Consider the following 27,943-nt stretch of genomic DNA (forward strand, 5'->3'; position numbering starts at 1 on the left):
ACAGTGACGTACCTGTTGAAGAAATTAAACGGTTCTGTTTGCAGTGATATAACAAATTTTAATTCAAAATAGACACTCTGAAACAATAGGTTAAAAAAAAAATAAACTTCGACAAGCTCTTTTTGGATTTACAACAGAGCACACCAATCACAGACCAGTTTCACAACTGCCTCAAAAATGCACATTATAGCAATTACATGCAAGTATTCTATGTTTTAAAATCCATATGGTGACATCATCTTATTTCCCAGAGACTGTCACATCCTCTGAGTATGCTGGACAGGTGCCTCTGCCGGGTGTGACCAGGAATAGGACTTAATCTACGCTGGCTGGTCTCGACTGCTGGTTCTGGGCCTTTCAGTTCTTCTGCGTGGGGAGGGAAAAACCCGGGCAGCTTGACCGCGCATAGGACAGCAGCACCGCGGAGATCCGGAACGACGCCGCATCCCGTCGGGCCAGACCCCTGGGCTACAGGAAAGCCCATTTCTCCAGTACAAATGTGTTCACCTCTAGGAAACGGTCCTAAGATGTAATACACCAACACGGACACAGCCCTCCCTCTACTCATTTCACTTTGTCCCGCGAAAACCTATGTCTGCATTTCAGTTAGTAGCGCACTCAGGGGTAAAACTGGATTCCTGAGTAACGTGGTCCTTCCCTCCACTGGTTCTGTCCACGTCCCGGTCAGGAGGAACGTGTGTTCAGCATTTATGCTAAAGGCACTAAATTTATTGTCTTACTTTTGAATGGAAAAATGACTCATCACCATATAAAAAGGGGGAGAAGTCTACACCAAAAAGCATTTCTGCACCCACCGAATTGCTTTATTTGTAAAATTACTCTTAGGGGCTAAATAGCGGGCTTCAGATTCGGCACAATCTTAACAAAGGAAACATTTGGTTTTCTAGGATTTATAACAAAACGACAGCTGCTAGGACAACCCTGAAGAAGTGTAAATCAACATCACCACCTAGGAGCTAGCCAGTACCTCGCGAAGAAGCAACCAGCGTCAGTTACTGCGTCTCAGCATCAGCGGGTGTGAACTCGCTTCTCAGCACGGACGCTCGCCACTGGCCGCCGCGCGTGAAGCTCACGGAGGCAGCTCCAGGCGGTTCCTCAAGTCCCTTCAACGGAGACACAGACAGATTTCCGCTCTCATCCTACCATACTGACACTACTGGGAAACAAGACGTGCATGAAAGATCCAAGGATTTAATTTACATGACGGGGAAGAACTAAAAATACTTGTTACAAAATCAAACTGCAGGAAACAACAAATCTGAAAGAACTATTGGCTTCTCTTACGCAGAAGTCTTTCCGAGCACCTGAAATAAATCTACAGAGCAGCATAAAGACCACTGAAGTTGATTAATTTGACATACAGTGAAGAAAATAACATTTTAAATCTCGATTGAGAAAAACCACTAATTATCTAGCACTTTAGATTGCCTAATTTGTTTTTTTACAGGTTTTGTGGCTCATACTCAAAGTTCAACCTGTGTTTAACATTTTTAAGTTCAGACATATCAAAGCCTAAAAGTACAGAAGGCTTGTGATTTTTTATTGCTTTCATGCAAATGTATCTTCTTTTTCCAAAAAACGAAGCCACGTCGATTTTCCACACCCACAAGAGTGAAGAAAGAAGTTCGATTTCCTTTTTACTAGGATATGGTCTCTTGTGGAAATAGTCTCTAAGAAACTGCTTTTTTTCTTCATAGGAACGGTCTTCGTATTTCTTGGGGTTTAAAGCTAAAATCTGGAGCGCGTCTTCGCTAACGAGCGGCCCCTCTGTCCTCACCTCACTCCTTTGTCTTTTCAAAGGCACCGCACTCGCCACCTTCTCGGGGGCCGGGGCCGCGTCGCTGCTGACGGCGGGAGGTCGCTCCTCCGCCCCCCTCTGCTCTTCCGCCCCAGAGTGGCCGTCGGGCAGCTTTCTCTTCACGGAGAAACTGGAGTCGTGGACCACCTCGCCGTTGACTAAGAGCACCTGGCCGTTCTCGATGAAGCCGGGCTGGACCTGCAGGTCCGAGCTGCTGTCCTTCGGGGCACTCCGGCAGCGCAGCAGGTGGATGGCGATGGCGGCCAGGGTCATGTTGCCAGTGTAGACCCCACAGCAGTGGATGCACTTGAACGCCGGAGACTTCAGGATGGTGTGGACCGTTGGTGTGATGTGGTGCCTCTCCTTCAAGTGCAATTCATACGCCTCGGTCGTCACCAAGGTGCCAAAGCAAAAGGGACAAGTCAGCGCTTGTTTGCCGGGGCTCCCGGCGGCGGCCTCCGTCTGGGGCCTCACTTTTATATACACGGGCACAAGGGACTTGGAGTGTATCCCCGCCAGCACGGCCAAGTAGACTTCCCGCTCCCCAAGCTCTTCCTTCGGCAATATGGTAATGAAATCAAGATGGGGGAACATCAGGTTGCCGTTAGCGTCGAGATCCAACTGGAAACCTCGGTTGCTGTAATCCACAGGTAGCTTCTTCTTCCCTCGGTGCACAGTCCGACTGTGCTCAGAAAGGCCTTTGATGTCATGGAAAGTGCAGGGACAGAACAAGCAGCCCAGGCCATGCATTAGCAAGTGATGGATGAGCTCTTCCTCGGACACCAAGCACTTACAAGAGAGACACCGGACCGCCTTCTCTCTCATCCACTTTAAAAACGGGGCACACGCGGCCAGCTTTTCAGGCTCCAGTTTCTCCACAGCCTTGGACTCGCTGTGCTTGTGGGCCACCTCCATGTGAACCTGGTAGACGTTGGAGGGGAAGAGCTCGTTGCAAACCGGACAGGTTTTCCACTGCTTCGCCTGTTTGAGCGCCTGGCTCGCTTCTGCCGCCGACGGAGAGGCCTGAACAAACATACTCTGGGTGGCGCTGACCACCACCGGAGGCGACGGCATGCTGGCCATGGAGCCAGCCATCTGGGCAGCCGTGCCCGACTGCAGGAGCTGGAGGGGCACCTGGGGCGGGGGGACAGTGGCAGCGCCTCCCGGAGGCACAGGCAAAGTGACAGACACGGGGGCAAGCGTGTACGTGGGAATCCCATTCACCTGTTTCCCTGTAGGAATGAGCTGTCTGAGGATAGAGCCCGACGTGAGGAACGTGGTGTTCTGAGAAGCGCCCGGTCTCACCGGCTGGTTTGTAGGCAGAATGCTGGTGCTCACAGACTGGTTAAGCTGGAGGACCCCAGGTCTCACTGGCTGGGCCACAGGGAGCACACCCGACACGACCGGCTGACTAAGCTGAAGAACCCCAGAATTGACACCCGGGCTCACAGGCAAAACACCTGACGAGACTGTCTGGTTGGGAGAAAGGAGCCCAGGAGGGACCACCTGGCCTGCAGGCAGCACCCTCAGCGGGACGGTCTGGCCGGGAGGGAGAACCCGTGACGGGACCGTCAGCCCAGTGGGGAGAACCCCTGAGGGGGCCGTCTGGCCAATGGGAAGAACCCCTGACTGGACCACCTGGCCAGCAGGAAGAACCCCAGAAGTGGCCGTCTGTCCCGAAGGGATCACTCCAGCAGGGGTCATCTGGCCTGCAGGAAGGACCCCCGATGGGACCGTCCGGCTCACGGAAATCACTCCTGGTGACACTGCCTGAAGAACGCCGGGGGTGACAGACGGATTGACAGGAAGGACGCCGGGCCCGGCAGGCCTGCTGACGGAAAGAACTCCAGGCCCAACAGGCTGGCTCAGGGGTAAAGCCCCGGGGCGGATGGTCTGGCTTACGGGGAGGACGCCAGCTCCAACACGCTTACTGACAGGCCCCACTGGCGGACTCAAGGGCAGCACAGGAGGGTTTGCTGACTGAGTAAGCGGGACTCCACGAGAAAGAAAGACGGGCTGCGGGGCGGCGGGAGGCAGGGGACTGGAGACCAGAGTCACGTGGGACTGAGCCGCGGCAGGCGGAGAATGGGTGAGGCTCGCCGAAGTGCCCACGGCCACCGTCCCTGGCGGGACCGGGCCCGGCACAGGCTGGACCACGGGCTGGCCCTGGCTGCTCCGAGGCACAGAGAGGCGGAAACAAGGGGATGCGGCCGCGAGGCCCGGAGCGCTGCCGTTTGGCGGCACAGCCAAAGGGGCCGCTGGTTTGGGAGCGATGTGCATTTGCTTCAGGAGTCCAGGCTTCTTAATATGCTCGGAAATCACAGATCTAAGCTTATTCTCCAAATCCCTGTGTGTGTCCGCTGTCAAGATATGATACATCAAAGCGTCCTGGCTACTGGCCTTGGCGCAGCACTTTTTACAATAATACTTGTCGGACGGGGGCACCTTCTCGGCAGCAAGGCTGTCCTCAGCTTTCGGCTGCTCGCCCGTTTCCTCAGTCCGCAGGCCAAAGTAGGAGCTAATTAAGTAGTGGAAGTGAGCCACCAGCACGTGCTTCTTCATGCTGTAGTACAAGGTGTTCGAAAAGTTACATTTTAAACATGTAAAACTTATCACATCACTCCTCGAAGATTTCGTTTCCCCTAAAATATTCACTGTGTAGTTCTGGACTTTCCGAACAGGTGCATGGAACATTCTGAAGTGCCGTCCCACGGTTTTGGGTTGAGAAGAGAATACGCAGTTCGGGCAGGGGATCACCAGCTCCTGGTCGATGTCATCCTCGTGGCACCGATGTAAGTGGGTCTTGAACGAGGCGAGCACTTTCGTGGAGTATTTACAGAGGCTGCAGCAGTACGGCTTCGTGCGGTATCTCTGTTTAAACAAAAAAGACAGTCAAGCAGACGTCAATAAAAGTCAGGTCCTACACCCTCCAGAGGTCAAAGCCTAGGGTTCTTCTTCACTGACTGTGCTGCGTAACACGACACGATCACCCCTCCGGGAAGAGTGCTTCTGTGAAACCAGGGCAAGCTCTTTCTTCAAGGACCAGAGAGTAAACACCACCTCTACGCCAACTCCTTGGTGTTGCCATCGTGACCCCAAAACTCCCACAGACGACATGCCAACCTAGGAGCGTGGCTCTGTGCCAATAAAGCCACAGACACGAATTCCAATTTCATGGAGTTTTCACGTCACAAAACTATTCACTTCTTTCTTCTCGAGCATCTAAAAACGCACCAGCTATTCCCGGCTGCCGACCGTACACACAGGACCCGGCCCCCCGAGCCTGGCTCCGGACCCCTTCCATGCCATCTCCTGAGCCACAGTCTCGTCATCCCAGGACAAGAAACCCACTCCGTTCTCCGGGACAGAAAGTTCATTTCTCCCCTTCTCATCCCCTTCCCACAGTTCCAATGTTGTTTTTACTCCCAACTCTAAAACCTTTAGAATTCACCTGCAAGTAACCTAACGTGCCAATGGTTAAACCTTCATTACCTTTACTTCGCTCACTCCCAGAGGAGGTAAGAGCCAACCACATACAGGTGTCCAGTAAACTACGTGACGATGGGAAGGAACAGGGCTGTACCTAAGGCACCACGACAGTCCTGAGCGAGTTCCAGGCTGGAACACAGACCACGAAGGCGAAGTCCTCTCTAGGGCGAACGGGGGATTCCACAAGCTTGGGGTATGAGGACACACGTCTGGACAAGAGCCGGCCAGCTAAGAAATGGGAAGTTAAACAGCCAAACATTTGCACGTTTGTGAAGGTTTGAGAGTCACAAAGTCTCTGGTCTCGAGGCTCCAGACCCTAGAGCTGGTGAACCACAGAACGCCTGGCTCTGGCTTCATGGAGCAGAAAGGGAAGACCTGGGCCCACGGAACGCTTCACCTAAGGTCCCGCCATGGGTGGGGGAGAAAGACCTCCTGCGACACCGCTGCTTGCGAGCACAGCGACTCTTCCCTCCTGCCTAAGCCTGTGCTCAAGGCCCCCGCCCAGTGGACCTCAGCGGCTTCTGTCTCTCTCTTTGCTATTCATGCGGTTTCCCTCTTGCCACAAGTCAAGAAATCACCCAAACGTGTTCAGACGACATGGAATCACCACTTCATTCCACCATTTCTCACAGGGTCTAGAATAAACCTACGGTAACGGCGGATACTAGACCACAAACCAAAACAAACAATAACCCATATTTCACTGTTTCTAAAAGACCTTTTCCCCCTATTTTTCCAGTATCTTACTATCTCAGAAATCTGAATACACTTTACAACTAATACTTCAGTGTTACCAGAGTAACACAGCTTAAATGAAGTATCGCTTTAGCTTTATTAGAAGTTCGTTAGAAAATGGTGTCTCAGAACATGGTCAATAATTTAGTAGTAGCGCATGGCAGCAGACGGTAATCAAACGGATCGTGGACAGCACTGAGTTCCTGAATCACAGCTGTACATCTGAAACTAATACAACACTGTATGTCAACTATACTTGAATTACACATTTTTAAGGGTTATTTATTATTTAAGTTATCTCAACACCCAAGGTGAGGCCCAAATTTACAACCCAGAATGAAAAGCGGCTCCACCAACACGGCCAGCCAGACCCCCATGATACCTTTTTCTAAATGGTGTGTTTTACACTCAATGAAATACTAGAGTGAAAAACCAGTCAGTCAATGAAAATTACACTCCATGAAAGAGCCAACAGAAATTACTAACAGGTGTATGTTACTGTTAACGCTGAACAGATCTTTGGGTGAGGGAAAGAGGTTTCAAATATGAAAACATCAACATGATCTACACAAGAAAAAAATCGATAAACTGGGTCTCATCTAAGAAAGCTTCTACTCTGTGAAAGACACTGTTTAAAAAATAGACAAGCCACCAGCTAGGAGACCGTATTTGCAAACGTCACACCTAATAAAGTATCCAGATACATGTAGGCATGTTCAAGTCTCAACACGAACAAAGAACCCGATTTTTAGCAAATGGGCCAACGATCTGAACCTTTACCGAAGAGGGCCTCTAGAGGCCAAATAAACAGGAAAAGATGCTCAACATCCTTAGTCACCAGGGAAACGGACACCAGAGAAGGGGCCACTACACACCTACTAAAATGGAAATGAAGCGGGTGAACCCGTAAGCACCACAACCCAGCAGAGCTGAGTCCAGCCGGGCCCTGGAGGCAGAGTAACCAGGCCTCCCTCATCACTGGGGGAAAAGCAAAACGGTAAAGCCGCTCTGGAAAACAGCCGGCAGTCTGTTCTGCAGGTAAACCGTGTGCTTACTTACCACGGGCCTTCCAGCACGTTCAAGCCCAGGCACTCACCGACGAGAAGTGACAGCCTGTACTCCCCTTAGAGCGCGCTGGGAAAGCTCGGGGATGAGCGATCGCTCGGGAGCGGGGCGATGCGGGCAGCAGGGGAAGCACAGCCCGCGGCGGACCGGCAGAGCGAGGAGGACCCGGTGCTGCCAGCAATCCTGCCCCGGACGCAGCGCCAGCCCCCGCCCGCCTGTCCGGCCGCTTCCTCAGGTCCACACTAACAGAGCTCCACAACCGTCTCTGTCCCCAGAACCCAAACGTCTAACAAACGTCTGCTCTCTTGAACCCTGGAGGACCTCGCCGCGGCACGAGCCCCGCACTTCAGCCTGCGGCACGAGCCCCGCACTTCAGCCTGCGGCGCTTCCGCCGTCCGGGAACAGCGGGGAAGTGAGGCACGGTCTCTGCCACACCGGGCAGCGGTGCTCTTCCTGAGCACAGCACCCAATCAACAAATTCAATCTCTACCATTTCAAACGGTTATGCCTGCGCCCTCTTCACCCCAACACAAACAACCTCCTTAAGCGAACTACCTGCGCTGTACCATCTGCTCAGGCGCGCAGAAAGCTTCACCTGGCTTGTCGCAGGTACTCCAGAGGTGCTTCTTGGTGAAAAGCTTATAATCGTATATTATACTGCGTTTTACTTTATAGGATCTTCCGAGAATTCACAAGAGAAACATCAGTGAGACATGAAAGATTCAAGAAGTCAAGGTCTTCAAAGCAAGGTGTAACGGAGCAGCCACGTGCTGAGTCTAGCGGAACAACCGAATCCGTGGTTTCGAGTCATCCTGTGTCTGCCGGTAGAGGGGAGTGCTGGAGCAAGGAGCACAGGAGACCAACAGGCGGGACACAACACAAAGGCAGAAGTGGAACTCGGGAGGGCGGCTGGCAACAGAAATGTGAAAGGGGCACCTGGGTGGCTCAGTTGGTGAAGTGTCTGCCTTGGGCTCAGGTCATGATCCCAGGGTCCTGGGATGGAGCCCGGTGTCCGCCTGTCTGCTCAGCGGGGAGCCTGCTTCCTCCCTCTGCCCCTCCCCTGCTTATGTTCCCTCTCTCACTCTGTCAAATAAATATATAAAATCTTTTTTTTAAAGTGTTTTTAAAGAAAACTGTGACAGAAGAATGACTGACTAGTAACAGGAAAAATGTTTTTAAAGCCAAAAGTTCCACAGCCAACACGGCTTGAACAAATGGAGGGGAGAGTGGAGAGGGGCAGCGTGGTGGAGACTGGACAGTTATGTCAGATCTGGGACATGCTGAGCTTGATACTGAGGGGCTCATGTTACGGCGGCTGGGTGGTAGGAAAGGTTTTCTAGAAGAAAACACTTTAATAAGGAGAATTTAGCTTCAATCTGCTCAGGTTTGAAGTCTCAAATTATTATAAATTGTGTTCCTCATCTCGAAGAGCCATTCTTTTTTTTAAAGATTTTATTTGAAAGGGAGAGGGCGAGCGAGCGAGCACATGTGCACATGAGAAGGGGGAGGGGCAGAGGGAGAAGCAGCGGACTCCCCACTGAGCAGGGAGCCTGATGCGGGGCTCGATCCCAGGACCCAGAGATCATGACCTGAGCTTAAGGCAGATGCTTCTCCACTGGCTGAGCCCCCCAGGCGCCCCACCAAAGATCCGCATTTTGAATGAGCTTTCCGAAACCAGGATGAACCCTCAGCGCATATGACAGGGCAATCCCTTTTACTCAGAACAGTCATGAATCCAAGGCCCTTCTTACACGAGTGGCATCTTATGATCAAGGACAAACAGCAGTTTCACTCCATCACATTATTAACTTTATACACAGAAAACTCTCAAAGTAACAACTTTATACTATACAGCGTTTAACTTGGTTTTTCTTTCTCCTTCCCTGAATGTCTGCATGACAAGCCTCCCCCGTATTCATCAGTGACCCCAGTGTGCGTGATGCTCCTCAGAACTGGAGTGACACGTAACCCCAACTTCTGAGGAAATATAAAAATCAAATACAAAAATACGTACCACTTTCTTTCCAGAAGGTTCCCAAAGAGAAATATCTCCCCATGATGTGTTAAAAAAGTACTTCTCTCCTGGATCAAAGCCTTTAAGGTCCTTTTTAAAAACGGAGAAAAAGAGAGATCATTAAGCAATTTCAGAAGGTGATATTTAATAACCCGAAGGGATCACTTAGCACCTATGAAACCCGCGTGGGAAACTCAAGTGAGGACACAGCCCAGGAGCAGACTGTGGCGGAGCTCCCAGAAAGCAAGAGAAAGGAGGAAAAGGCTGAAACAACCCAATTAAAAATTCAAGTTTTAAATTATAGTTAAATATTATAGTTTTATAAGAAATAAAAGAGATTTCCCACCCATAATTTTTATTTACTTATTTATTTTATAAAGGTTTTATATATTTGACAGAGAGTGACACGGCAAGAGCGGCACACAAGCAGGAGTGGGCAAGGAGAAGCAGCCTTCCCAGTGGGCAGGGAGCCTGATGAAGGGCTTGAACCCAGGACCCCGGGACCTTGACTTGAGCCGAAGGTAGATCCTTAAGGACTGAGCCAGCCGGGTACCTCTCCCAACAATAATTTGTAAAAGAGCAAAGTTGCAAGAGTGAACGTCGTCTTCTCTCCGTGGTGAGCACACGGGAAGATCTGCCAGCGAGAGTATGAAGTGGGTGCTCCTGGTGTGTGCCCGACCGAGGACACCTGAAGTCCACCCTGCGGAGGACGGCGTGGACAAGGGTGTGGCTAACCCAACAGAAAGGGGGTGAGAAGGGGGGTGTTGGACACCGAGAACTGAACAACCAGATGCAACGGGGTTCACGCTGAACCCTGGGTTAGACAAACCAAGTGTAAGACATCTGGCGGCAACTGGAGCTACGAGCATGGACTGGGTGTTAGACAAGAAGGATGAACATTTAATGGACAGAGAAAGATGAAAGTAACTGAAAAGGCAGTAAAAAAGCATGACGGATATGAGCTGTGGAGACCACACCCGCCCACGCGCAAGCAGCTGCTGAACGAGATGTTAATAGCCGTGATCTCTGATCGGCAGGAACGTGACTTTTTAAATTTTATTTCCTAAAGAAATGACTACCTGTATTTTCTAACTTTCACAGTTTATATTGCTGTTTAAAGATTTATAATATAAAAAGGAATTAGTTAAGCCAGATAATAATACAACAATTGCCTTCAAATATGCCTACGCTAATACACTGCTTAACAAGTCAATTCAGAACCAGAGAAAAGTACAATTAGAAGGACTTAATTTGCAAATAACGTATTCTGAGGTTCGTAGCATACATAGAAATAAAACGCACGGTAACAGTAACTCAAAGGCTGGAAAGGGAAACAAAAGCCTAGTATTGTAAGGTTTTCTTTTTTTTTTTTTTTAATTTTGTTTTTTAAGTAATCTCTACACCCCACATTAGGCCCAAACTCATAACCCCAAGATCAAGAGTCGCACGCTCCACCAACTGAGCCAGCCGGGAGCCCCTTGGAAGGGTCTTGTACGTGAAGCCGTACATTAGAAAGGCAAACAGAAGCAGATAGCTAATAAGTTAAAAGTGGTGTTAAAACGGAATCATAAAAAATATTCAATATTTTTATGTAGTTTTTAAGTAGAGAAAGAATAAAAAAAAGAAACAGAAAAGACAAGTAAAAACAAACAGCAAGATGGGAGATTTAATAGCCATTAATTACTAGTAAGTAACAGGGGCTGGAATCTCCTCAAGTAAAGGCCAGAGAAGAACTGGTTAGGGCTTTGCCAGCCGTTCAGGCTCTCACACAACTCAAAGCCACCAGCATGCATAAAAGCAGCCATAAACACGAACAAGCATGGCTACATTCCAAGAAAGTTTATTTACAAAATAGACATCAAGCCAGGTTTGGCCACAACCAGTCTGCCTACCCCTGGTCCAAACATTCAAATTAAGAGGCAGACTGGGCAAACAGAAGGTCCAATTACATGCCGCCTACAAAACTCTCCCTGTAGGGGCGCCTGGGTGGCTCAGTGGATTAAGCCTCTGCCTTCGGCTCAGGTCATGATCTCAGTGTCCTGGGATCGAGCCCCGCATCTTTGCTCAGGGGGAGCCTGCTTCCTCCTCTCTCTCTGCCTGACTCTGCCTACTTGTGATCTCTCTCTCTGTCAAATAAATAAATAAAATCTTTAAAAAAAAAAAAAAAAAAAAAAAACTCTCCCTGGAAATACAAAGACAGGTGAGCGGTAAGACAGAGGTGTGTCATGCTATCCCTGTCAAAAGAAGGCTGGAGGAACTACATTAGCACACAAAGGAGATTTCAGGGGTAAGAAAAGAATACTAACGTGGACAGAAATTCACTTCCTACCGGTAACAGTGTCAATTCATTAGCAGAACAAAACAATCCAAACACGTATGCACTTTAGAAAGTACATGAGGCAAAAACTGAACTGAAAAGAGAAAAGTCAAATTTAAATGTATAGCTGGAGACGTCAACACACCCTCTTCCTGCAGTGAGTGGCAGAACGCGCACAAGAATCAGGAGGGCAGAAAGGACCAAACACAATCAACCAACCTGACCCACCCCCGACAGCCTCTCCACCCAGGAAGAGCAAATACACAGGAAATACTCACGAGCTTCTAAGTCCCAATAAATTTACAAGGACTAAATACGGTCTCTAACTAAAGCAAAATTGAACAGAAATCTGTAACAAAAGCTATCTAGAAAATTCCCAAATCCTAGGAATGAGACAACATACTTCTAATCCCTGGATCAAAGAAATCAGGAGCAAAATCAGACAGTATTTCAAAACTGAATGAAAGTGGAAACTTAGGAAATAAAATCGGTGGGACACTTCTAAAGCAAAGCAGAAGTACTGAGAAAACGAAGACCTAAAAAACAAGATCACTACAGCTCCTACAGAAAAGGAAATAGTATGAACTTTATGCCAATGAATACTACAGCTTAAGTTGAAATGGTTAAATTCCTCAAAAGACAAACTATCAAAGCCCCCAAATAATTAGGTAACATGACAGCCGATATCTAGTCAAGAAACTGAATTCATTCTTAAAATCCTCCCGCAAAGTAAGACACATGGGTGGCTCGGTCAGTTAAGTGTCTGACTCTCTATCTCCGCTCAGGTCAAGATCAGGGTCATGAGATCGAGTCCCCACATGGGATTCCAAGCTCAGCGGGGAATCTGCTTGAGATTCACTCTCTGCCCCTCCCCTACCTCCTACTCCAGCCTTGCTCATGCTCTCCCTACATACATAAAACATAAAACTAAAAACCAAAAGCAAACCCTTCCCACAAAACAAGTAAGAAACATTATCGGGGCGCCTGGGTGGTTCAGCCGTTTAAGCGGCTGCCTCTGGCTCAGGTCATGGTCCCAGGGTCCTGGGATCGAGCCCCGCATCAGGCTCCCTGCTCAGCGGGGAGCCTGCTTCTCCCTCTGCTGCTGCTCCACTTGCTTATATTCTGTCAAATAAATAAATAAAATCTTTAAAAAAAAAAAAAAAAAAACATTATCAATTTATGAACTTCCATAAAATAAAGAGGAAGAAGCAACTCCCAGTTCATTCCACGAGGCCAGAATGACCCCGACACCAAACCTAGACAAAGAGATTACAAAAAATTAAAACTTCAGACTACATCACTCAAGAATATAAATGCGAAGATCCCTAATGGAAATTGTACAAATCAATCCAACATATAAAAAGAACGAAGTAGCACTTCTCCCACAGATACAGACTGGTTTAAGAGTTTATTTTTTAAAAAAGAAAATCAAACCACGTTGTTCACTGTATTAGACTTAAGAAAGACAATTATCCTGATACAGAAAAATCACGTTCACAAAATTCAACATCCAGTCATAATTTCTGCTCTCAGCAAGGCAGGAATAAGGGACTTGCTCAATCTGGAAAAACAACCTGCAGAGAACACACAGCTGGCAATCACACCGTATGGTAACATAATGACACTCTGCTACTGTAATACAGCTTTTTTCCAAAAAATTTTTTAAAAATTCTATTTATTTATTTGACAGAGAGATCACAAGTAGGCAGAGAGAGAGAGAGATGGAGAAGCAGGCTCCTTGCCGAGCAGAGAGCCCGAAGTGGGGCTTGATCCCAGGACCCTGGGATCATGACCTAAGCCGAAGGCAGACGCTTAACCAAGCCACCCAGGTGCCCCGTTATTTCAAAATTTTTTAGAAAACCAATTCCAGGAGTGCCTGGGTGGCTCAGCAGGTTGAGCCTCTGTCTTCAGCTCGGATTATGATCTCTGGGTCCTGGGATCGAGCCCCATATTGGGCTCTCTGCTTGGCGGGGAGCCTGCTTCCTCCTCTCTCTCTGCCGGCCTCTCTGCCTACCTGTGATCTCTGTCAAATAAATAAATAAAATTTAAAAAAAAGAAAAGAGAAAACCAATTCCACAAATGGTAAGGGTACAACTGAAACCCTCACACAGTACCGACAGGAGTATAGAATCCTACATCAGCCATTTCCTATAAAACTAAACAGATGTTCACAAAAATTCTTTTATAAGGAGTAACTTACTCATAATAACCAAAAACTGGGAACAGCCAAGGTGTCCACCATCAGAAGAAAGGACCAATAAACTAACCCATCCATGTAACAGAACACTGTAACCACAGAGAATAATCTTCCACAGGAGCACATAAAATTCCACTTACATCAAACTGTAAAACAGGCAAATCTAATTCATAGTACAAAATTTCACAACAGTGGTAGCCAGTGGGGTGGGGACAAGGACTGACAAAACAGGGCTTGAGGAAAACTTTCCAAAGCAATGAACAGTCCTCTACTCTTCATTTTTAAGATTTTATTTATTTGTTTACTTGACAGAGAGAGGACACAGCAGGAGGGAGAGGGAGAAGCAGAGTCCCCGCCGAGCAGGGAGCCCAATGTGGGGCTCGACCCCAGGACTCTGGAATCACGACCCAAGACAAAGGTAGATGCTCAACCCAATGAGCCACCCAGGTGCCTAAGAACTGTCCTGTATCTCTACGGGAGACTTGTATTACTGGAGGACACGCACATCAAAAATCATCATTTGGAGAAACTTAAGTGCATTTCACAGCATATAAGTGTCTTTCCCCCGGGTCACCTGGGTGGCTCAGTGGGTTAAGCCTCTGCCTCCTGCTCAGGTCATGATCCCAGGGCCCCGGGATCGAGCCCCACATCGAGCTCTCTGCTCAGGAGGGAGCCTGCTTCCTCCTCTCTCTGCCTGCCTCTCTGCCTACTTATGATCTCTGTCTCTCTCTCTCTGTCAAATAAATAAAAAAGAAAGAAAATCTTTTTCAAAAAGTCAAGAGGCTCTGCCAGAAGGGCGTGGCAGTGACCCCGAGGGCTAGGGCGGCTGCATGGTCAGCGACTCTGTCCCCGGAGGCGGGGACACCAGTGCCCTGGCACAGGCCGCCTTTCCCAGCAGTTCCCCTACAGAGGAGCAGCGGTCCAGGGTCGCAGAGTCCGACAGAACCACCCGTCAGAGACCCTTGGGGAGGAAGAGTCGCGAGCGGAGACAGAGTAAGCCCCCAGGGTGGGTTCTGCGACCACTGCTAGCCCCGCTCACAGGAGGGACGAGCCTGAGACCGATGGCGCTGGGGTGACGAACAGAGAGGAGGAAGGTGTGGAAGTTACCGCCAGCTTCACAAGGAAAACTCTGGAAGTCCTGCACTGTGGACGGGCATCATCCCCAGCGAACAAGCCGACCCAGAAGGCATGACGGACCCGCAGAAAGATGCTAGACGCAGACCTCACTATAAACTGATTTTAGGTTCTGGCGATACCTTAGACTACTTCAGTGGTTATGAAGATTTAAAAAATAAGAAAGTCAGATTTGCTGGGCATGCTAAACGGAGGCTACAAGAACTTTCTCTTCAACTTTTACAATATTCCTGGTTTCATGGGACAATGACGGACAAACCTGGTGACCACGACCCCAAGACTCTGGAAGCAACCGCAGCAAATGCAAAAGGCTTGGTGGGACTGTCGGGGGAGAGGGTTTGGGAGGACCTGGACAAACTTACTGGTAACCACGCGGATCACTGCATTCAGCTATGATCTTGTCGTGGCTCCTTACACAGGCTAACCTACTAAGCCAAGTTACAAGAGTTTCACAACGTTAGGAAAACGTTGCTGGTTCTTCACCAAAGCCAATGACTCTCTTGGCCTGGTTATTCAAAGTACAGGCTGAGGTCACCAAATTGGATTTGAGGCTAAGACTTCAAAAGACGAGAAGAACCTTGGTATATTCATAGTTAAAAACAGGAAAGACTGAGTTAAAGCAACAGACAATTCAGAGCCGCTGAAACCCATCAAGACGGCATCGCAGGTGCGAGGGAACCTGACGCAAGGACCCGCACGTGGGAGCTCCTGAGGTACCAGGGACAGCACGGTCTTCCGCAGCAGACGCAGCAGTGGCGCATCCCTCCACTTCCTGCAAGTGGCCATGACATCAGCAACGTGGGCATTTCTTCAGGAAAAGAAACTAAGCCTGTTGCAGCAGCTGCAAGAACCGGGGAAAAAAGCAGCTACCAAATGGAGAAAGATGAACTCCGAAGTTACCTAAGAAGAGTGAAAATTGACGAGGGCTGGCACTCAACAGCAGAAAATCTGGGGTTAGGTCAAGCTTTCTTCTCTCCCTCTCAGTGAGGTTTAAGAGACTTCAATACACAGCGGAACGCAAGCTCAGAGGACCTTCCCAGACAACAGGGCTCTTCCGTGGTGAGTTTCGGGCAGGAAACTCAAGTCTACCTCCTCTTAATCTCACGTACACACTTGCAACCTTGGGATTCTTCCGGGATAGTTCTGCTGTGAACTGTCTAATTGGCTTCCCCTGTCTTCATCTGGGTAGGCATCCCCCCGCTACCCACGGCGCAGTGATCTACTGATCTTAAAAGGTGATAGTTATCACTTTATCTTTATCTTTATCACTTTACTTTATCTTAAGAAAATAAAGTACATGCCTGGGAGGCTCAGTCATTAAGTGTCTGCCTCTGGCTCAGGTCAGGAGCCCAGGCTCCTGGAAGCGAGGCCCGCATACGACTCCCTGCTCCGCGGGAAGCCTGCTTCTCCTTCTACCCCCCCAGCCCCCACCCCGCTTGTGTTCCCTCTCTTGCTATGTCTCTGTCACTCACTCTCTGTCAAATAAATAAATAAAATCTTTAAAAAAAAAAAAAACTGTTTAATGTTTGCAATTGAGTAAAAAAGAAAAATAAGTGAAATAAGCCAGACACAAAAAAATTCCACTTCCATGAGACATCTACAGTAGGCAAACCCACAGAGCGAGGGGAGATTGTAGGTTACCAAGGGCGGGGGTAGAGAGGATGGAGTTACTGTCTCGTGCTCAGAGGCGATGAAAATGTTGGAAACACAGTGGACCCTGAAACAACACAGGTTTGAACTGCATAGGTCCACTTAAACACAGATTTCTTTTTTTTCTCCAAAAAAAAATTACTATAAATGCATTTTCTCTTATTGTTTTTTCTCTTATGATTTCTTAACATTTTCTTTTCTCTAGCTTACTTTAAACACAGTCAGTATATAACACATATACTTTTGTTGACTACTGATGCTGTCAGTAGGATTCTGCGCAAGAGTGGGCTATTAGTAGCGAAGTTTGTGGGGAGTCAAAAGTTATACCCAGGTTTGACTGTGCAAAGGAAGGGGGGTCGGGGCCCCAACCCACCATGATATTCAGGGTCAACTGCAAATAGAGCAGACAGTTGCAAAACAGTGTGAATATTATTAATGCTAATGAACTGTGCACTTAAAAATGGGAAAGATGACAAATTCTTTATTATATATTTTATCATAACAAAGAATATCTTTCAATATGCTTGGAACATTTATGAGAAAAAAGTGCAAAATATTTCATTACTTACTTTATATTGACTGCATACTGAAATATTTTTAATGTATGAGGTTAAATGAACTAAATTATTAAATATTTTTAAAAATCTGGGGGCACCTGGCTGGCTCAGTCGCTTTAGCATCTGCCTTTGGCTACGCTCATGATCCCTGGGGTGTGGGTTCGGGGGTTCGCTCATCCCTCTCCCTCTGCCCCTCCCCGGCTCGCTGGTCCTCGCTCTCAAACCCGCTCTCTCCCATACGCACGCACATCCGCACACACCCTGTCAAATAAAGTCTTAAAACAAAACAGCCTGAGAAGGTCTTAGAAAATACCAGCGAGGGCTTCTCCAGAGGCACCAGACTAGTGAAGCCACACAGAGCCCTGTGCTCAGAAAGGCCAGTGCTGGGGTTTAACGCTCCCTTGTCACCGTATTGAAACTGTTAATAATTTTAAGTGTGAATTTGTATTTTAGAAAAGTAGTCTGATAGGACAGTGGGCCACAGGTCAGGAGCCTGGAGCTTCAGCTCACACAGGGTCCTACCTCCAGTGTTCCTGGGAAAGATTCTGCCCCGGCTCTCCATCTCCACTCACCCCAACCTCTCTCTCTGCCCTCATCCTGAAACCCCTCCCTCTCCCCTGCACCCCTTGCCACGGTAACCAAGCTGTCACATCCCGTCACCACCTCCACTGGAAGCCGAGCACAGACTGAGGGAGAGAAGGGGCAAGGTGAGGACCTCGAACCCCGCGCGGGTCCAGGCACCATGAGCACAGCACAGGTACCACAGGTCCCAGAGCACCCCAGCATGGAGGTGCTGTCCCTTGGGACTCCCCACATGCTGTGGGTGGGGACGGGACAAGAGGCCTGGGGGCCAGCCCGGGTCCACATTTTCACTGTGCACAGTGCCGTACAAATTCCATAGCCAGCCCCTACTTGAACTGGTCAAATGTTAGCTTTCAAAAAAATCACTCTAAAAAAATTACTCTAATGAGTAAGCAGGGTTTAAATCTACTTTTAGAAAAGAAGAGTCTTCTTTGCAAGAGTCTGTCTTCCCACAAGTTCAATTTTTTCTCAGACAGGCTTTCAACAAGAACTCTATAGCCTAAAATTTGAGGTCGTAACACTGGGGACAAAGAGAGTCCCGGACACTTTGGAAACTGGAGAAGGCAGAGTGACACCTCGCTGAAATCTGACTCGCTGGGTGAGGAAGTGGACAGGACCACGGAGAGACGTTCCCTCAGCTCCTTCAGGCTCCAGGGAAGGCTCCAGAGGCCTTGGGTTTCCAGAAAATTCCCTTTTGCTTAAGTTGGTCTAGTGTCGGTTTCTGTTGCTTGAAACCAAGAAATTCTAAGTACTATGGGGGATCAAGAATAAACGCATCTGACGTGGGAAAGAATTCTTAATATGAGATTCATGAAAAGACAAAACAAAGCTAGTCGAGTATCTCAGTTCACTCTCCCACTTAAAAAAATCTAGAAAGACACACAACAATGTTAACAATGGGTATTTTGGGTAACGGCTTACAAATGAGTCTTCTTGTATCTAAGTTTCTGCATATATTTTCTAAACTGAACTTCACCACTGCTTGAATTTTAAACAATTTAATAAAATAGAGAACTACAGATTTTAAAAAACAAAACTTCTCCCCCAAAAGAATCAGTAACATTTAACCCAATAGTTAAACTAACTTAACAGTTGTAAACCATTCAAATCTCTCAATTTTCCGTTGAGAAGTATGTACGTATCTGTGTCAGCACAGTCCAAGCAAATAAATCTTGAACAAATTCAGATGAATAGACACATTCTTAGGCTGACTAAGGAAGCGGAAGTTAGAGAGGACACTGCTCTATAGAGTCAAAAAAAAGGCTACCAGGATGAAAACTTTCAGTTATTACTAATGTTTTATCTAAGAACAAAACAAAACGAATTTCGGAACAGAATTCCATTTAAAAAGTCAATTCACGTTCAAGAGATGAAAGCAAGCGAGACGACAACTGAAGGCCATGCCTGGTCCTAGACTGGGTCCCTCCCAGACAGAGCAGAGCTATAAAGGATCAGACAAGATAAAAGTACCAGCTCACCTCAGCTGATAACCATTCCGAGGCGATGTAAGAGACCATCCTTACTCTGAAAACACACACTTGAAGTATCTCTCTCACACACACACAAAGTGAGAAAATGTTACAGCAAACAGAATAAAATAAGAATGATTGGTTAATCTTGTTAAAGGGTAATGTGTTCCTGAAATCACTCAGCCTGGTTGGATGAGGGTTAACCAACTGGGTTGTGGTTTTAAATTCCATGTTCCTGGAATACCCTTTCTAATTCTTTCTACTGGGTAAACCTACCCATTCTTTATAAACAAACAAAACTGTGGGCGCCTGGGTGGCTCAGTGGGTTATAAACAAACAAAACTGTAAAGGCTACTCTAGGGGTGCCTGGGTGGCTCTGATGGTTGGGTCATGATCTCTAGGTCCTGAGAACAAGCCCCGTGTCATCTCAATCCCACTGCGGAGGCGGGGGCATCCCCAGCTCAGAGGGGAGCCTGCTTCTCCGTCTCCCTCTGCCTCTCCCCCTGCTTGAGCTCTGTCTCTGTAGCTCTCTCAAATGTATAAATTTTTTTTAAAAACCTTTAAAAAAAAAAAAAAGGCTACTCTAGCTTCCCCAGCTAGAAGTGATCTTTCCCCATTTCCCACCAGTATTAAGTTTGTCTCTCAGTTCCTGCTAAACTGTCATCTCTCTAACAGGGGAGAGGATCCTAGTCCCTAATTCTCTCTATCCCTTCACTGTAATAAGGACACGCGCCCAAAGATAAACTGATTTGTCTAAAAGTACATAATTAGCTAAGAGCCAAGATTAAGATAAAAGGCATCTCTTTATCCCCCCCCCCCCCCCGTGACCCACGAACATTCTCCGTCTGTCTACTGAGGGGCAGCGCGATACCTTCAGGGGTCATTTTTGGAGCATCTACCACACGCCAGGCATCACTGTAGGGGGCTCCCATATATTACCACTTGAAATACCCTGTACCTACATACATACACTTGGGTTCTTAGCTTATTTATAAATATTCTCTACAAATACTACTTAAATACATGTACTTACTGTAAGAAAATGATTTATAAGAAAGTTGTAAGAAATGATTTATTTATAAGGTCATTCAGATGACCTGATATGTATTTCTCAGATAAATTTGGTCTTCATTCACAGTTTCTGAAAATGCTTCAAAGCCATAAAGGTGCAGTGGAGGTCTTGTTATTCATGACGGTGACTTGTAGATCCCACCCAAGAGCGCAAGTGGTTCCCAGGGGGACCAATCATGTGATGAGAGGGCTGGAACCTTCAGGCCTACCCCAACTCCTGGGGAGGTACAGGGGACTGCAGGCTGGATCAGTGAAGGACTTCATCAACCTTGACTATGTAAGGAAAGCTCCATAAGAACTTTATTCCCCACTTTGGAGAACTCCCACACATGGGAAACCAGGACTCCTCTTGTCGTGACAGAACTGGGTCCAGGAACTTTCCGCTTAACCAACTGAGCCACCCAGGCGTCCCAGGGTCCAGGAACTTTCCAAGAGTTAGCTCTTACTGATGGACTATGTCTATACCCACCTGCCCAATCTTATCTCCAAATAACTACCTTGCTTTCATTCTCATGCATCAACTATGACTTCTAAACAGATGCAAAGAACTCTGCGGCTCTTTTGCTTCCAGACTGTTCCTGAGCAGGAGGGCCTACCAAGAGCTTCCACTCTGGGATCTCCCCACCCTTTTATTTGCAAAGGACTTTCAGTAATAGTCTGTTATTAAAAGTACTGCTCTACTTGGGTTTCTACTTTTGTTCATTCATTCAAAACTTACCTGTTTAAATATATATATATATTTCATACAAATATTAAAATATGGATATACGTATATATATGACATATCTATGTGCCAGACCTCAGCTCTGATCACAGGTAATACAGTGGATTAACAAAACAAAGAGGTCCTTGTCTTCTTACATTGTGGGGGGGGGGCGGTTTGGAGACAGAAAATAAATACTGTGAGGTACTAGGAGAGCTTTGAAGCAAAACAGAGTAGTCAGGACAGCAGAGAGCGGAGAAGGAAGAGCTCTCTGAGGCGGCAGTGTCTGAACAGAGAATTACCTAAGGTCCTTCAGCCAGAAACTGGTACTTGTCCACTTGAGCACAAACATCAATCCTGGCCATTAATGAGGACCGTGGTAAGTACGAGCCTTTCAGTATCAGACCACCTTTTCATAAATAAAATCAATCTGGATGAAAGTCTGATATTTGAAAATTAAGAAACTGAACCTTCCCAGGCCAATACTATGAACTGAACTGTTCACAAGTCTAAAAAAAATTTCAAAGCAGACATGGTCCTAAACATGTAAAGAATCACCAATGGCTTTAAAAATGCACACCAAGCCTTACTTAACAATTTCTGACTCTTTACTCTAGATGCCAGCCATATATTCTCAAGTTATAAGGGAAAAAAAATTATGAGAACACAGCTTATCAGAGTATGTGAGTGTGACCTTAATTTTAAATTTTGCTAAAACTGCATACATTAAGTTCACAAGTCACACCACATGTGCACCCCAACTGGGTAACTACTCCCAACAACCCGGGGGTCACGTTAGGGTCTTCTTTTGACAAAATAACAAATAATATGACACATTCCCTTTGAAGAACAAAAACAAATATATCTGATAAATAAGAACTATAAAAAGACTCACGTAAAAGTAACTTTGAAAATTTGAACAGCTTCAAATAGCTCATTTAAGTCAGAAAGACATAAATAAGAACTAATTATGCTCTCATGCCCTCATCTGAAATATTAGCAATCTCCACCTTGAGGAGCACGCCCAGCTCAGCTCTCACCTCCACAAAGCCAACCCCGCGTCTCCAGTGTCAGGGTCTTCTCCCCATCTCCCACGTGTATTCTTACCTTCAGCAACTCCTTGCAGCTGTCAAGCCCAATATCCACAAGAATGCCTTTCACCTTTTTTCGTACCTTCCTGATGTTGTCAAGATTTTCCACAGGAATTTGAAACATTTTTGAATTTTTTCCTGAAAAAAAAAAAAGAAAAAAGAAAACAAAATTGAGTACCTACACTGACATCTAAATATTTAGCTGAGCCGGTAAAACACTAAGGACAGAGTAATTTTCAGGGCGCCTAGGTGGCACAGTCAGTTGGGCGTCTGACTTCGTTCCGGCTCAGGTCATGATCTTGGGGCCATGAGATCAAGTCCATCACACTCCACACTCCACACGGGGTCTGCTTGAGACTCTCTCTCCCTCTCCCTCTGGCCCTCCCCACTCGCCCTCAAATAAAGAAATTTAAAAAAAAAAAAATGAGAGAGAGAGAGGGAGAGAGAACAGAGTAATTTCCAACAAATTATGCTAGGACAACTGTGTATCAACATGCCAAAGAATGCAGCTGGACTCTTTCCTTCCATCACACACAAAAAATAACTCAAAATGGATCATACACCTCTCTACATAAGAGCTTAAACTTTTAATCTCTTAAAAGGAAACAGACATAAATCTTCATGACCTTGGATTTGGCAATGGACCCTTAGATAAGACACCAAAAATCACTAACAACTAAAGAAAAAGAGAACTGGAGTTCACCAAAATAAAAACTTGATATTTTTATTTATTGATTTGAGGGAGAGAGTGCAGAGAAAGCCAGCGCACACACACATGAGCAGGGGGAGCAGCAGCAGGAGAGGGAGAAGCAGGAGCCAGATGCGGGGCTCAATCCCAGGACCCCGGGGATCGTGACCTGAATTGAAGGCAGACACTTAACCAACTGAGCCACCTCCAATAAAATACTTTTATGCTTCAAAGGAAATCATCAAAAAAGCAAAAAGAGGACCCACAAAATGGGAGGAAACGTGCAAATCTCATTTTTAATAAGGAACTAATACCTAACATGTATAAAGAAAAGAACTCTTGTAACTCAATAATTAGAAGACAAATAACCCAACAAGAAGACAAATAACCCACCTTAAGCAAATTCCCGCAACCCAAGCATGGGACAATTCGGGCATCAAATAAGTGACAGTAATAGACTACAACCAAACACAATGCCACAGTACCTCCCACCTCACATGCTCTTTTATAAAAGAGCAGAATAGGTACGTGATCTCCAAGCACCTCCCTAAAAATTACTTAATAATAACCAAAGGAAAGGGGAGCCTGGGTGGCTCAGCCAGTTAAGCACCCAACTCACGATCTGGGTTCTGGTTATGATCTCCAGGCCGTGGGATCGAGCCTCGCGTCATGCTCCACATGCACCACTGTCCAGAACAGACAAACTTACAAAGACAGACAGAAAGTAGAATACTAGTTGCCTAGGGCTGTGGAGGAATGAAGGGGCTGGCTAAGGGGAACAGGACTGCTTTCTGAAACAATCACAATGTTCTAAAAGTCAACTGTGAATATATTAAACACCAGTGAACCATATACTCTAAACAGGTGAACTGTATGGTATGTAAATTACACCTCCAAAAAGCTGTTTTTAAAATATCTAAAAAGGCATAAAATTAAACTAAACCCTGTGGTACTTGGCCAGAATGGGAGGTACAGGGGTGACCTCACTGTTTTTAATACATGCATATACAAAGACCCAGTTGTCAGTGTGCGGGTATGTATTCCACAGCTTTGTTCACGAACAGTCCAGAAGCACTTACACCACCCTGGGCACCGAGTCTGCTTCAGGTTCTCTCTCCCTCTCCCTCGGCCCCTCCCCACCCACCCTCTAAATAAATACATAAATACATAAGCGAAGAAAAAGTAATTCACAGAAGTCTGGTAGACTTCTTAGCCCAAATTAATAGACACTCTACACAATAACGAGCCTGTAACATTCAAGGGTCCAGACCATACAAGGTAGCACTATCCACAGCAGCCAAACATGGAACAATGCTAATGGCCTTCGAATGGTAGACGGGAAGACAACACGGTGAACCCTTACAAACGACCGCTACTTGGCACGAAGCACGAGGGAGTGATGCACGCCACAACACGAATGAACCTCAAACCATTAGGCTCTGCCAAAGAACCCAGATGCAGCAGCTCTCACTCTCTCGGACTCCGTGTATGGGAGACGCTCAGGAGAGACAACTCCGCAGACACAGAAGCTAGGTTAGCAGTTGGCTCGGAGTGGAAACGGGTTTTCTGGAGTGTGCCAGAAATGTTCTGTCATTAGACCGTGGTGATGGCTACATAACCCTACGTGAATTACACACTTTTGAAAAAAAGATCATGGAAGGAACACTAAGGAACTAATTCCCACTGGAAGAGACTAAAATAAACGCCATGCGAAATTTTAAGTTCGCTCTTTCACCAGAAGTGTTACTGAGCCCTGGCAAAACTTCAGTGGGACCTGAGGATTTGATGATGACGACGTGCTGATTTCCTGATTCTGACAACTGCCCTCTGGATATGCGGGTGGACGCTCTTATCGTTGGAAACAGACAGTATTTGGGGTAACGTGGCATCTTGTTTGGCAAGTTACTCTCAGATGTTTCAGGGGGAAAGTTCTTCCCATTATACTTGCAATTTCTATGAATCTGCAACTATTTCCAAGTTTTTTTTAAGTGTAAGCTACCAAAGCTACAAAACCGTCAAATCAGATTAAAGAGCACCAGGTTAAAGTAACGAATGCCAACTTTTTATTATCAGAATGATAACTTGTAAAGACTGATCATCACGGGCAGTGAAACTAAGTAGAAAAATCATAATTTCTACATGCGTAGAGGGAAGCTTAGCCCTATCTCCCCAGATTTTAAATGACAACATCCGTGAGTCAGCACTTCCATTTCTGCAGCCTCTAGCGGCCCCTCCTCCCCCAGCATATACCTGGTGCCCCTCCCAGTTTATGCTGCTTGCATGGCACCGTGTTCCAATGTGTTCCAATGATCTATTTACGTATCTAGTTCTCCTATTAGACTTAACCCTTTTAGGGTAGGAATCATGTTTTCTTTGCACGTCTGGGACCCATCACCCATATGGGACCCATCCCATATACACCAAGTGTTCACAACAAGGGAACAAAAGCGATAAAATGAAACAGGGTAGAAATCGTAAGACATGCAGAAAGTGATGGGGCGCCTGCTGCCTTTGGCTCAGGTCATGATCCCAGGGTCCTGGGACCGAGCCCGACATCAGGCTCTCTGGTCCGCGGGAAGCCTGCTTCTCCCTCTCCCACTACCCCTGCTTGTGTTTCCTCTCTCACTGTGTCTCTCTCCGTCAAATAAATAATTTTTTTTTTTTTTTAAAGTGCTAAAAGGTTCAAAAAGGCTACGGGACCATTAGAGTTGGAGCCCAAAACAGTCTAGGCAAACAGATAAGCATCAAAAAATTACTTAGGTAAAGGAAAAGTCTCCCTATATTCGGCCAAAAGTAAGCAAAACCGAGAAAGGTATACTGGAATCAAACGGGCCGCTGGGGGGAGGGAGGGCCAACAGGTGAGAGAGAGGAATCCCCGCCAGTGCGAAGGAAACACAGAATTTCTTAGCAGCTCCTTGGGAAGGAGTGTTCCGAATCTCATTCTATGTCAAAAGCAGATCTTGGGCTCAGGAGGAGGAGAGACTGAAGGATCGTTCAGCGAGTTGTAACTGAAGAGTATTAAATCCTAGTAAATAAAGTAAAAAATTAATAAAATTACTAAAAATGAAATGCACCGAATTAGGTTCTGGCCTTCAAAAGCCCCACCGAGGGGGCTCTGGACGCTCAGTGGGTTGGGCCTCTGACTCTTGACCTCAGCTCAGGTCTCCACACAGGGTCACGAGTTCAAGCCCCAAAGCCTCACCTAACAGCGGAGCTGCCAAGACCGTCCCGAGGGTGTTCCCAAGGTCACCCTCCAGCTCACACTGGCTTCTCCGCCCGAGGAAGCCTCGGTAAGAACTGCCGCCGGCCGCCTTCCGCTCCACTCGACCCGGCTCGCTTTCCTGGCCTCCCCGCAGCCCCATGACCCTGTCTGCGCTCTGGGTTCTTCCTGCCCAGGGGGCGGTTACACAGAAGCGTCCAAGGTCACGACCATCACCCTCCTGCTCCGCAGCAAGGGGCTGCATCCGCGGCTTGCAGACCACAACGGGGCACGGGCTGGGCCGCGCTCTGGGGACCGCGACCTGAGCGGCGGGGCACGCGGGGCCTGGGCACGCGCAAGGAGCGGTCCGGGGCGGGCTGCCGGGCGAGGCCGGCCCCCGGGGCCGACGCAGGCTGCCCGGCTCTCGGGAGGGCACTGACGGGCGCCGTCCGCGGCGGGGCAAGCGGCCAGCGGCCCAGAGCCCCTTGTCCGGGGCTTGGGCCCGGGCCGAGGAGAGGTCGGTCCTCCTTCTCGAGGCCGGAGAGCGGGGCCGTCCCGGCCTGGGGCGTGAGCGCGCGCGCGCCCTCGCCGCTGACCCTGCGGCCCCGCACGCGCCGCTGCAGACGAGCCTCCGGCGCTCGGGCACCGCCGACCGCCGACCGCCGACCGCCCTCGCCCAGCAGCCTCGGCCCGCAGCCCGCGCGCGGCTCACGCGGACCGTCCGACGCGCGAGGACGACCCCCGCGGGCCCCGCCGGGCACGGCGCCGCACTCTGCAGAGGCCCGCACGCCGACGGCTCCCGCGACATCGAAGCCGCCCCAGGGGCTCCCGCGCGCCACCGCCGCGTCACGCCGCCGGCCGGAACGGTTCAGCGACGGCCCGTCCCGGTGGCGTCCGCCCCACAGCGTCCGAGCCGCGCACCGTCCGGCGGGTCACAGGGCGGCCGCGGGGGCTGCGGGGGCCGAGCGCGCGTGCAGAGCGGCCCGGCGGTGCCCGAAGACGCTCCGGCCCCGACTCGGGGAACGCCCCGACCCAGGCCCGCAGCTCGGCGGCTGAAGAACACCCGGGGCTCGCGGCGTCGACGCGCGTCCCGGACCGTCCCCCAGACACGGCCTCGGGCCTGCCGCGGGCGGCAGCGGCGCGGACACCGCGACCGGCAGCGCGGAGGGGCCGCCCGCAAAACGCGCGCCGCACACCGGGGTCCAAGGCGCCAGGGATCTCACGCCGCTCCCGCCCCGAGTCCGCCTCCGCGGCCGGGACCCGACGCCGCTCTGGGTCACACAGCGCGACAGGCGCCCGCGGTCCCGGCCGGCCCTCCTGCGCGCGGGGCGACGCCGGCCCCAACCCAGCGGCGGTGGCGCGCATCCCCGACCTCCGACCCGGGGGCGCCGGCGCTTCCACCGCCGGAGCGCGGCGGACCCCGAGGCGCAGCCCCGCCGCCCGCAGCCCCGCCGCCCCGCGCCCCCCGCGCCCCCGCTGACAGCCCGCAGACGGCCGCCCCGCAGCTCCCGCCGTGACGGCCCGGGAACAGCCGCGTCCGGGGCCACACGTCGCAGCGTCGGCGCCGCACACCCCCGGGCCCGCGCGCGCCGCCCTCCCCGGCCTGCCCCGGCCCGAGCCCCACCGGAGCCCCGCGCCCGGCGTCGGCGGCCACTCCCGACTGCTCCCCGCACAGGCTCCGGGGGCCCGCCCGCCGCCCGCCCCGCCCCGCCCCGCCCCGCGCCCCGCGCCCGGCCCGCCCCCCGCCCGGCGACCACCCCCGACGCCCACGTGACGCGGACGGTGACGGGCGCCGGCCGGGCCGCCAACCCCGCGCCCGGAGAGCGTCGCGGGCTTCGCGAGCGGCCGCGGGCCGCGGGCTGTGGGCGGGGCGGGGCGGGGCCGCCGTCGGGACTCCGCGGGCCTGGGCCGGGCAGGGCCGGTGGGCGTCGCCGCGGGACTGGGCCGGGGTCGTACCTACCGCTGGGCGCCCGGAGCGCCGCCGCCGCGTCCCCCGCCGCCTCTCGCCGCGCCGCTGCGGCCCGCCGGGGCCCCGCGCCTGCGCCCGCCTCCGCCCCGCTCGGCGGGACCCCCGCCTCGGCGCGCGCCCACCCCCGCGCGACCCCGTCCCCTCCTCCCAGCACGGCCAGAAAGAGAAAATGGCGCTCGATTTGCCTCCGGAAG

The 27,943-nt window shown here is 49.5% G+C and overlaps 1 protein-coding gene and 1 pseudogene across 4 annotated transcripts; one reads left to right on the forward strand and one right to left on the reverse strand.

The window, feature by feature from the left end:
* Window positions 1–32: 32 nt before the first annotated feature.
* On the reverse strand, window positions 33–27,863 carry ADNP2 (ADNP homeobox 2). Of its 4 annotated transcripts, none has more exons than XM_059138999.1 (4): window positions 27,741–27,863; window positions 21,910–22,031; window positions 9,123–9,212; window positions 33–4,690 (listed from the first exon to the last, which is right to left on the reverse strand). In XM_059138999.1, the coding sequence occupies exons 2-4, from the start codon at window positions 22,015–22,017 to the stop codon at window positions 1,463–1,465; spliced, it is 3,426 nt and encodes a 1,141-aa protein (XP_058994982.1). In that variant the 5' UTR covers window positions 22,018–22,031; window positions 27,741–27,863; the 3' UTR covers window positions 33–1,462. The 4 variants fall into 4 exon arrangements, with proteins under 4 accessions (XP_058994982.1, XP_058994985.1, XP_058994984.1 ...); XM_059139002.1 differs by having other exon boundaries at window positions 27,737–27,840; XM_059139001.1 differs by lacking the exon at window positions 27,741–27,863 and adding an exon at window positions 25,784–26,333.
* LOC131811014 (CCA tRNA nucleotidyltransferase 1, mitochondrial-like) lies at window positions 14,540–16,242 on the forward strand (annotated as a pseudogene).
* Window positions 27,864–27,943: the final 80 nt, after the last annotated feature.

The sequence above is a fragment of the Mustela lutreola genome, chromosome 11 (genome assembly GCF_030435805.1).
Source record: "Mustela lutreola isolate mMusLut2 chromosome 11, mMusLut2.pri, whole genome shotgun sequence".
Lineage (NCBI taxonomy): Eukaryota > Metazoa > Chordata > Mammalia > Carnivora > Mustelidae > Mustela > Mustela lutreola.